The sequence below is a fragment of the Anabrus simplex genome, chromosome 2 (genome assembly GCF_040414725.1).
Source record: "Anabrus simplex isolate iqAnaSimp1 chromosome 2, ASM4041472v1, whole genome shotgun sequence".
NCBI classification, from domain to species: domain Eukaryota; kingdom Metazoa; phylum Arthropoda; class Insecta; order Orthoptera; family Tettigoniidae; genus Anabrus; species Anabrus simplex.
The window spans coordinates 425100119-425111448 of NC_090266.1; the positions used below are offsets into that span (position 1 = coordinate 425100119).

The 11330-nt window shown below is 36.6% G+C and overlaps 1 protein-coding gene across 1 annotated transcript in view; it reads right to left on the reverse strand.

Annotated features, from left to right (window-relative positions):
- LOC136862876 (small G protein signaling modulator 3 homolog) overlaps window positions 1-11330 on the reverse strand; it is a 312577-nt gene that overhangs the window by 16766 nt on the left and 284481 nt on the right. Inside the window, exon 16 of the mRNA XM_067139149.2 lies at window positions 231-391. Coding sequence (XP_066995250.1) covers window positions 231-391 — 161 coding nt within the window. The remainder of the gene's footprint in view (window positions 1-230; window positions 392-11330) is intronic.

The following is an 11330-nucleotide window of genomic DNA, read 5'->3' on the forward strand; positions in this document are numbered from 1 at the left end:
AAGGAAAGAAAACTACAAATAATTAACATAGAAAAACCAATAGAACATAATACATATTTCTAAAAATTACCAAAACAAAAACATCTAGAGTTAAATAAATTTGTTGAATTTTAAATTAATATGCAAAATAAAGTTTCACTCTATAGCATAATCAGAGAGTTCTGATTTAATTTACAAATGAAACTGCATTGAAAATGAATTATTATCTGAATACAAGAAATCATATTTACCATTTCTGGACAACTTCAACACATGAACACAGAACTTCAAGCCAGAGGTGAAGCACCTGTTCATTAAGGCCCAAACAAATAAGACTGCGTAGCTTTACATCCATCTGAGCATGAGCATTGTCATGAGACAAGTTAATAGCTTGGACACACCTGTAGAGGAGCTGGAAGAAAAAAGAAATAAACGTTTTCAGAAAACCCTCATACACTGACCTGAGTATGAAAATGAGATCAATATTTACATATTACGTAGAATTCATGCTGGAAATACAGTATATACAGCAAAATCTCATTAATTCAAAGTCGTTGGGATGCAAAAATCGGACTTCGAATTGAATGGTTTCGAATTAACCACCAACTCGTAATTCAGAAATGCCAACCCTTGCAGCATCACAAATTATTCTAAGACTCGCTACTGCATGCAATTAACCTTGATTCACGGTTCAAACCTTTCAAATGGCATTAAAAAAAGAAAACTATTTCCAAAATGTATCCATCCAACAAGGTGCATTTACAGTATTCAAATATTGCAATTGGATAACTCGCTGGCAAACAAAACCTTGCAATGAAAACAAAAGAAGACATAATTCAAAGACGAGGAGAAATCTATACTGACTCCCCTGTGCAAGTGCTTTATTCATTGGATTACTGTACTGTATGCATTTTAGATGCCTTGTACTTGGCATGAAAAGTACCTGATGCCCTTAAAACATCGTGGCTTATCGAACTTTCGTATGACGAGGGAAGAAAATCTCTTCCTTCCGTCTGCATTACAACACAGTACAGTGACTCTACACGTGGATCCATTGTTGGATGCGCTTGTGAATGGTTGGCTATTGAGAGTGCTCTTGTATTACTGCAGTGATAAAATAGTTAAAACTTATTGAAATTATTTAATTTTGTGTGTGTGTGATCCATTTAGTGCTATTTATATATTGGTGTTTAATGCTTGTTCGTAGAAACTGGGAGTAGTGATATTTATTTTAATTTTATAACAAGTGGTTCAGTTGGTGTTCAGCAGATTACACTTTCTAGGTTAAGTAGGCTAGCTAGGTGTACCTTGTTTCGAATTTAGGTTTAGAAAATACTTTAGGTAATAATATTAAGTTTAAAAAAATATTTTAAAATATCTGTAGGTTCGTTGGTGTAATACTTACAATGGCAGTTTATCATAAGGAGTTGTAACTTCCTCAGCTTTTCCGGTATTTCGTATAGATATCCATTCAACTATCACGAAGGTAATAATTTATTCAATTCAATAACACAATAGGCCTGTAAACTTCGATTTAAAAATAAGTTAAAGAGAATACACGGTACTTCACTGGATAATTACGGTACTCAACAGTCTTTAGATTGTTGACGATTGTTGCTGCATTCCGACGAGATCAAAGAGTACATGCACATGGAAGTTGTGTAAACAAATACAAAAATCAGCTGATTGCTGTATTCCTGGCATACTTTGTACCTTTGTTTATTCATCAAGTAAAAGTTAATAATCTAATTCCTATATCCCAATAATATTGAGTTCAAGCTCCTGGCATAGTTTTGACAGAACATATTGTAGACAAACTCTTATTTTTCATCATTTAAGGACACTTTTATTTTCCATCCCGTGTAGTAGGAAAAATAATAGTAATCCACCAGCTGTAAACATCATATAACCACATTTCAGTTGATAATTGTAGTGTAGATACGGTACCTATATTTAGATAGCACCGTATCTTGCCTGCTATATTCGGGTGTATCTTCCATGTGTATCTATTAGAGCATGGTAAGATAAAATAGTACTAATAATAATCTGTCTCAGCATTTAGCTTTGTTGGTATTCTTTGAGTAGTTTTTGCAAATTTCAAACTTCTAATTTTCATTTCTGAATTGAATTATATATCGGCACATCATATGAACACAGGGATGAACGGGGCATGCAAATTACGGTAACGGGGGACGACTCATTCACGGATACACATTTTTGACTCCACAATAGGACTGGGAAGTGACAACTTAAATTCCATGGGCATAATTGACTAACTACAATAAAAAGGTACGGAAACTGTTTCCTATTGAAATTGCAATGAGGAGCAATTTATTCACTTATTTTGCAAACTACACATGATTACAATTATTACATTGGGACACTTCCATCCTGAAAAATAAATGACATACTACTTGGATTTACCTCACTACTCTGGTAGTGTAAAACATTTGGTGAATTCGCCCCAATTGGTTACTGGGGGTCGAATTCACATCCGTATGCATGGACGTTTCATCGCTGGAGATCTTCTTTCGGAGACGAAGGCATGACAGTAACTATTTACGGTCATCTCCTCGTTCCGTTTGGACATGAGACACTTTCAGTATGTACATTCTGGTGAGCCGGACACCCACTGTGGAAATGTTATCGCCTCGAAAAAACGGGAATTTATAGTACGGACAAACTCTAGCCTATTATTTCCAGATTCACAAACACGCCAGGTAGAGTTCATTAACTCAAAGCCTATTTCAATATTTACACTTGTCAATACGACAAGACGTACGGAAAGGTTCATTACTACGCTCTGACAATGAAGACATGTGCCGTCCGTGGGTTATCTTCGCATCCGCTAACAATCTCCCCCGTGAAAACCCCACATCTGGTTCTGAGCAGTTCGACACAGGATGACTGTCCCTATCATATCCTCCTATGATTAAATAATATAATTATCATTCTTTATCTAATCATTATTATATTCTTTGATTGCCATTAATTTATTATTATCATTAATTTCAATTATAATCCTAGATTTGATTATTATCATTTGTCATCCGGGATGATTACATGCCAACCTTTGCCGACGTTTCAAACGAAGGGTCGTTCTTCCTCGTAATTTATCCGCACAATTTAATATCAGTTTCCTAATAAATATTATTATTATTATTACAGTATTATTATTATTATCATTATTTCCATCAGTGGAGATTATCATTATCGCGTCACTTATTCATCATGGGATTAATATCTTACATTGATCTCACCATAATTATTCTCAAATTAATCGAATAAATCCTTCCTATTATTATTCCTCTTCATATTATTATTATTATTATTATTATTATTATTATTATTATTATTATTATAGTATCCTAATTTCACGTTTACACTACCGTTAGCGATATTTATGGTTAAATGCATAAACCTTTACAATTTCGGTCTACTTTGGCACTAAGCAAGTTACTTAAGACAAGATTCACTTGGATTATTATTATTATTATTATTATTATTATTATTATTATTATTATTATTAAAAATGGAAAGATGATATTTTAATTTCCACTCTTTAGAATTTAGTCACATATGTTAAATCCCGTTATGAACCACCAAGCTCTGCTTTATGTCGGTCGGGACAACACGGTATTCGGGACCGTACCTTCAGTTTCGTACTGCTGTTAATTTATATGGGGACACACGTCCTCCCAAGACACATCTCACAACCTATGGCACATCGCGGCTGGGCAAATACCTCCAATGCCGGCGATTGCTAAACTATTCCTTATTCGTAAATTAATCCTCGGTGCGTGGATTCTGCCACTAATAACACCGGAATATGCACTTTATATCATCTTAGGCCTTGAGATTCATCTATTTCATCATTACAAACAATACGGCTCCATTTATTTCACGCCGGATATTCGTCCCTCATGACTTCCAACTCTAAATATGGGCTCAAACCACTCTGGGCTTTTAACATATCGTGACCATTCTAATTCGTGTGCCTCTATCGCTTTTAAACAAATTTTAATGGTTAAAATAAAGTCCAAACGTGAAATCAACAATTTACGTAAAATCAAACTGACTACGTGAATTAAATTCTTTAACGCTACATGTCATCTCCACGTTGATTATTATTTGCACTGGCTAACTCACAAAGCACTGTCATTATTATTATTATACTTTAACTTGCAAACACACAAAATATTATTATTATTATTATTATTATTATTATTATTATTATTATTATTATTATTATTATTAATTTACTTTCCTTTGCCAACTCACAAACATTATTATTATTCCTTTCTCGCAAACACACCGAGCATTATTATTATTATTATTATTATTATACTTTAACTTGCAAACGCACAAAATATTATTATTATTATTATTAATTTACTTTCCTTTGCCAACTCACAAACATTATTATTATTTCTTTCTCGCAAACACACCGAGCATTATTATTATTATATAGAACTTACGAACGCCCAAAGCAGATAGAACATTATTATTTTAATGACCTTCCGTACGCAACACAAATTTTACATACTCTGGCACTTTCATAATCTGGCTGTCTGGTAGAAAATATTCCTAACTAAAATACAAATAATCACTGCAGTGATTGAAATCAAATAAATGGGTTAGCACAAAGAGTAATTTAACACTTGAAATGAACTTAAATCAAAGTATTACAAACAGCATGCATTAATTGAAAGAAATATATCCCATATTTACATTATATATAACAAACAAATACTCAAATTAATTAATCTAACCCATTATAACGTTAATATAAATTAGTTCGTCCATCTAACAAAAAAAAATTAAAATCATGGATTCGGGAGGCGGACCATGTTAAGTAACCACAATTAATTTACACTGAACCCCGTTTAGTCGCGATAACATCCCCAAATATCAAATTTGTATACTCATTCCTATGTAGAATTCCACTGTCTCGTAGCAGATGAGAGGCCTGCTGGCCCCATGGTAATTTACTCGTCCATCATATCGCACTTTATAAATTTAACACAATAAAATACTTCTGGGTGACTACCCATGATTAATACCTTCCTTACAGAATTTACATTAATTTATACAAAAAAAAACACTTATAGGTGCCTCTAGACCCATTACATTTGCACAATTATTCTTCCTTTAGCCCGAATCACACGTCGTGACACATTACGACGAAGTGTCGTTTCATTCGAACCAGCACGTATCGCGTTCTTCAATCCGCACTTCCTGAAGTATACGATGCCGTCCTGCGATCGCCTCGCTCCTACAGTTGCCTGCTACAGTAATTGTTACACCGTCTATCATGAAATATTTATTTCAGGCTCTGAACACTGCCTTAAAAAAGTATTATCAGCGTTCCTGTCGATCCTTTAAATTCCAACACATGAAATGTTGAGAAATGTATTAATTTCACATACAGTGATACTGATAATTTACACTCGATATACTGAATAATTATCACTGTTCGTCTTCACCTTCATGACTACTAACGTACTTTCACTCTAACAGAATCTATAATGAGTTTTCTGGTACCGACAGAGTCACCGCGTCAGCGTAACAAATTATTTCAAACGACTGGTTGATGTGAAGCTCGACCGGTCACAACTGGTGACTGGTAACAACTGGGTGATGTGAGGTCCCACTACTGGTTATTTATGGACGATATGGTTTCCCGCCGAGGTCATCCGTGGTCATCTCATGGGGAGGGGGCATATGCAGGTGGATTTGGATCTCTTGATTTATCCCACTTAATAAACTTGCGATACACATTCATGTGTCGTATTCTGAACTCATATCGTTCGGTGATCATGGAAATATCACTTAATTCCTGTCCTCCACCTTTCGCGTGCTAAATCGGCGTCCCTGATGGCGTGCTCTTCTTGACCAATGGCGAGATAGCGTGAGTCATTTCCAAGAATTCATTACTTTAATTTATGATAATTACTATTAATCAACACGGGAATGATATTACAAAAATCCCCTCTATTCAATTCTGTGGTTGGAATAATTTAATTATTGTTATCGGAGAAGCTAACTGGAGTTCACTCTGAGTTTCTCTTATGTTGGTTTAACTGTGGGCCTATGATAAATTTTCCCATTGGTCAACACCGCATCGGTTAGTTTAAAATTTCTTCCTTGCAACTTGACAACACAAAATGCCTCGAGGCGTGGGAAAATACTGGTACGTCATATTCTCGGTATCAGTGAGACACCTGGCTCGCCCTTGTTCAGAAATAAATATTCTTTCACTTCCGTGTAGTCATTACTTCTGTTGTTGTGAGCTCTAGATTTAATCCTCTTAGCTTCTGACCAAGAAATATTTTCCCCATAATGACAAGCTTAACTGTGGCGACGGACTGTCCCGATATGTTGAAATCCTTCCGTTCACACAAAACTGACACTGTATTCAACTTAATATTCCTATATATCTGTATTTATCGTATAAAAACTAAATCATGAAAACTAGGGCCTATCTCATCCGGGTACAGTAGTAACATACAGTATTGTAATTAGGATACGTCTGAACATGGTTTAAAATTATTGTAGTGTACTGTAATATACAAGTAATATCTATGAGAAATTAGCGTGCTTATTCTATTATTGTAAGATATTTGTGTAGTAGGCCTATAGTAGAGATATCCGTAGAAACTCTCTTACTAGAATTCTGTTGTTGTAATTAGGATAGGCTTAACTGCAATTTAGAATTGTGTAATTCTTGTGTATTCCTTTTGGTATTCAGTAATTAAAGGCAGTTTTTATCCTGTTAGGGTGTTGTAAGATAAAAATAGAGTACAACTAAGAAGTATTGAGGTGTAGTAGTATGAAAATTACCTTATTGCGTGTAAACTTTGTCTAATATCCTAGACAATATTTCTTTCCTTTCATTTTTTTTTTGCACAAAATAATTATTTTATTTTTCCGTAAAGAATGGCTAAGGAGAGCAAGTGTAGGAACTGTGGGTGTGGCCAGGCATTAAAGAGTATGAGAAAGGAGTTGGAATGTTTGAGGGAGATAATTAGGATTCTCTCAGAAGAGAGGAAGGGAGGTAGGCCTCCCTCAAACAATATACAGGATACAGTAGGCGTAAAAGAGGGATGGAAAGGAAACAGGAGAACTGTAGAAGACAGGTGGTCTAATGTTTTAAGGGGAAGGAGATTGCAGGCTAAGGGCTCTATTCAGGATCAGAATTCAGTATGAGTCACTGCAGGTAGAACAACAGAGGGAAGATGAGGAACAGGGAACTGTTGTTTACAAGTGTGGAAGTAGGAGGAAGAGAAATGGTAGGAAAGGGAAATGTAGAGTAGAGGGTAGGAAAAGTCAGGTGGAACAGGGAGGAGGAAGTAGCTTCTGCAGCTGTCAGTAAAGATTGGGCTGACCAGGAGGGGAGGGGATCAGTTGAGGTGGGTAGGGTTGAGGCTCTGATCATGGAGGATTCCACTGTAAGACATGTGGGGAAAGTGTGTGGAGGAAAGAGAACCAGGGTAGAGTGTTATCCAGGAATTAGGTTAAGGTATATGTTGAAGAAAGTAGAAGTGAAGGAGAAGCAGAAGGAGAAGCAGGCAGTGTTTCACATCGGTACCAACAACATGAGGCAAGCTGGTATAAGTACCAACATAGTTGGGAATGTGTGGGATCTGGTAAATGCAGCACGGGTGAAGTTCACGGAAGCGGAGATTGTTATCAATGGAATACTAAGTAGGAGGGATACTGACTGGAGGGTGATTGGGGATGTAAATGAGACTATACAGTGGGTAAGTGGGAAACTGCGAGTGAGATTTCTAGATCCTAATGGGTGGTTAGGAGATAGGGATCTGCGCTCAGATGGCCTTCACTTAAACCGCAGTGGTACGTATAAGTTAGGAAACTTGTTTGGAAGGGTTATAATGAGGTACATTCAGGGAAGCGGGGAGGTCTAGGGAGCGGTGATAAGGGTAAAGGATCTGGAAGTCAAGTAGGGATGACATAAAAATGTTAGTGTTGAACTGTAGAAGTATTATAAAGAAAGGAATAGAACTCAGTAATTTAATATATACCGGTATATACTTACCAGATATTGTAATAGAAGTTGAATCATGGCTGAGAAATGATTTAATGGATTCAGAAATTTTCTCACGGAACTGAACTGTGTATCGTAGAGATAAGATAGGAATGGTAGGAGGGGGTATTCATTATGGTGAAAGAAGAATTTGTAAGCTACGAAAAAGTTGGCAAACATGACATTCTTGGTGTAAGGCTCATTTCTAAAGATAATAGGCAACTTGATGTCTTTGGAGTTTACAGCTATGTGGGAAACGACATGGAAAGGAATGTGATTGTAGCGAGAGATCTGAATTTACCAAATGTCAACTGGGAAGGTAATGTGAACGATAGGAAGCATGACCGATAAATGGCAAATAAGTTAATATGGGACGGACAGCTGATTTGGAAAGTGATGGAACCAACTAGAGGGAAGAATATACTGCATGTGGTGCTGGTAAAACCAGATGAGCTCTATAGAGAAACCGAAGTAATAGTTGGTATTAGTGATCATGAAGCTGTTTTTGTCGTAATAAAAATAAATGTGATAGAAAGGAAGGTCTTAAAAGTAGGACTATTAGGCAGTACCATATGGCTGATAAAGCAGGCATGAGGCAGTTTTAAAAAAGTAACTGTGATCTATGGAAAACGGTAAATAAAAATGTAAACAGACTCAGGGATGGGTTTAAAGCAATTATTGAGGAATGTGAAAACAGGTTTGTACCTTTAAAGGTGGTAAGGAATGGTAAAGACCCACCTTATTATAACAGAGAAATAAAGAGACTAAGAAGGAGGTGCAGACTGGAAAGAAATAGAGTTAGAAATGGCTGTGGAAGATAGGAGAGCTTGAAGGAAATTACTAGGAAACTGAATCTAGCAAAGAAGTCAGCTAAGGATAACATGATGGTAAGCATAATTGGCAGTCATACACATTTTAGTGAAAAATGGAAGGGTATGTATAGGTACTTTAAGGCAGAAACAGATTCCAAGAAGGACATTCCAGGAATCATTAATGAACAAGGGGTGTGTATGTGAGGATCTTCAAAAGGCAGAAGTATTCAGTCAGCATTATGTAAAGATTGTTGGTTACAAGGATAATGTCCAGATAGAGGAGGTGACTAATGCTAAAGAAGTATTAAAATTTACATACGATAATAATGACACTTACAATAAGATACAAAAGATACTAGAAAAGCAGGTGGAATTGATTAAGATTTCTGGGGATATACTAAAAACAATGGGTTGGGATATAGTACCATATCTGAAGTACTTATTTGATTATTGTTTACATGAAGGAGCTATACCAAATGAATGGAAAGTTGCTATAGTAGCCCCTGTGTATAAAGGAAAGGGTAAAGTAAAGTCGTGTCCTCATACCGAGGTGGTGCAGCTCTTTTCAGGCACACCCCCACTGGAGGAGAGCTGCATGTACCATTTCAACCACATACCAGTCCTCCTGCCATTCTTAAATTTCTGGCAGTACCGGGAATCGAACCCGGGCCCCCGAGGACGGCAGGTAATAACACTAACCATTACGCTACGGAGGCGGACAAAGAAAAGGGCGATAGACATAAAGCTGAAAATTACAGACCATTAAGTTCGACATGCATTGCATGTAAGCCTTGGGAAGATATTCTTTCTGATTATATTAGACATGATTGCAAAATTAATAACCGGTTCGATAGAAGGCAGTTCGGGTTTAGGAAAGGTTATTCCACTGAAGCTCAATCTGTAGGATTCCAGCAAGATATTAGCAGATATCTTGGATTCAGGAGGTCAAATGGACTGTATCGCGATTGACCTGTCTATAGCATTTGATGGGATGGATCATGGGAGACTACTGGCAAAAATGAGTGCAATAGGACTAGACAAAAAAAAAAAGTGACCGAATGGGTTGCTATATTCCTAGAAAATAGATCTCAGAGAATTAGAGGAGGCAAGGCTTTATTTGACTCTGTAATGATTAAGAGGGGAATTCCTCAAGCCAGTATTATTGGACCTTTATGTTTTCTTATATATAAATGATATGAGTACAGAAGTGGAATCAGAGATAATGCTTTTTGCAGATGATGTTATTCTGTATAGAGTAGTAAATAAGTTACAAGATTGTGAGCAACTGCAAAATGACCTCAATAATGCTGTGAGATGGACAGCAGGCAATGGTATGATGATTAACAGGGTACCGGGCGAGTTGGCTGTGCGCGTAGAGGCGCGCGGCTGTGAGCTTGCATCCGGGAGATAGTAGGTTCGAATCCCACTATCGGCAGCCCTGAAAATGGTTTTCCGTGGTTTCCCATTTTCACACCAGGCAAATGCTGGGGCTGTACCTTAATTAAGGCCACGGCCGCTTCCTTCCAACTCCTAGGCCTTTCCCATCCCATCGTCGCCATAAGACCTATCTGTGTCGGTGCGACGTAAAGCCCCTAGCAAAAAAAAAGATTAACAGGGTTAAAAGTCAGGTTGTGAGTTTCACAAATAGGAATAGTCCTCTCAGTTTTAATTACTGCACTGATAGGGTGAAAGTTCCTTATGGGGATCACTGTAATTATCTAGGTGTTAATATAAGGAAGGATCTTCATTGGGGTAATGACATAAATGGGATTGTAAATAAAGGGTACAGATCTCTGCACATGGTTATGAGGGTGTTTAAGGGTTGAAGTAAAGATGTAAAGGAGAGGGCATATAAGTCTATGGTAAAACCCCACCAGTGTATGGGACCCTCACCAGGATTACTTGATTCAAGAACTGGAAAACAAATCCAAAGTAAAGCAGCTCGATTTGTTCTGGGTGATTTCCGTCAAAAGAGTAGCGTTACAAAAATATTGCAGAGTTTGGATTGGGAAGACTTGGGAGAAAGAAGACGAGCTGCTCGTCTAAGTGGTACATTCCGAGCTGTCAGTGGAGATATGGCGTGGAATGACATTAGTATTGCATGTAACTATTCTCATGTTCAGACCCGTATTGAAACTTGCTATAATTTGCATACGATTTTCATTTTTGTTTTCCACCTATTCAATACATCATTTTTTTTGTTGCTAGAAAATCATTTTACTACAATACTGCATTAACAGGGACGAGTTTTGCTCGACTTCCCAGCATCCTCAGCCTTTATACCTTTTCTCAAGGTTAAGACATAACACTATTAACATTACTTATAACTAATTTGTAGTTAATTATAATCTTAATATTAAGTAAAAAATACATTACCAGAAAGACATTTGTAAACACAATGAACAAATTAACATTTAAAATAACAGTGTTAAAATTGGAATAGACATTAATTCTATTAACACTGATGTCCAAAACATGGTAATTCCCAACAA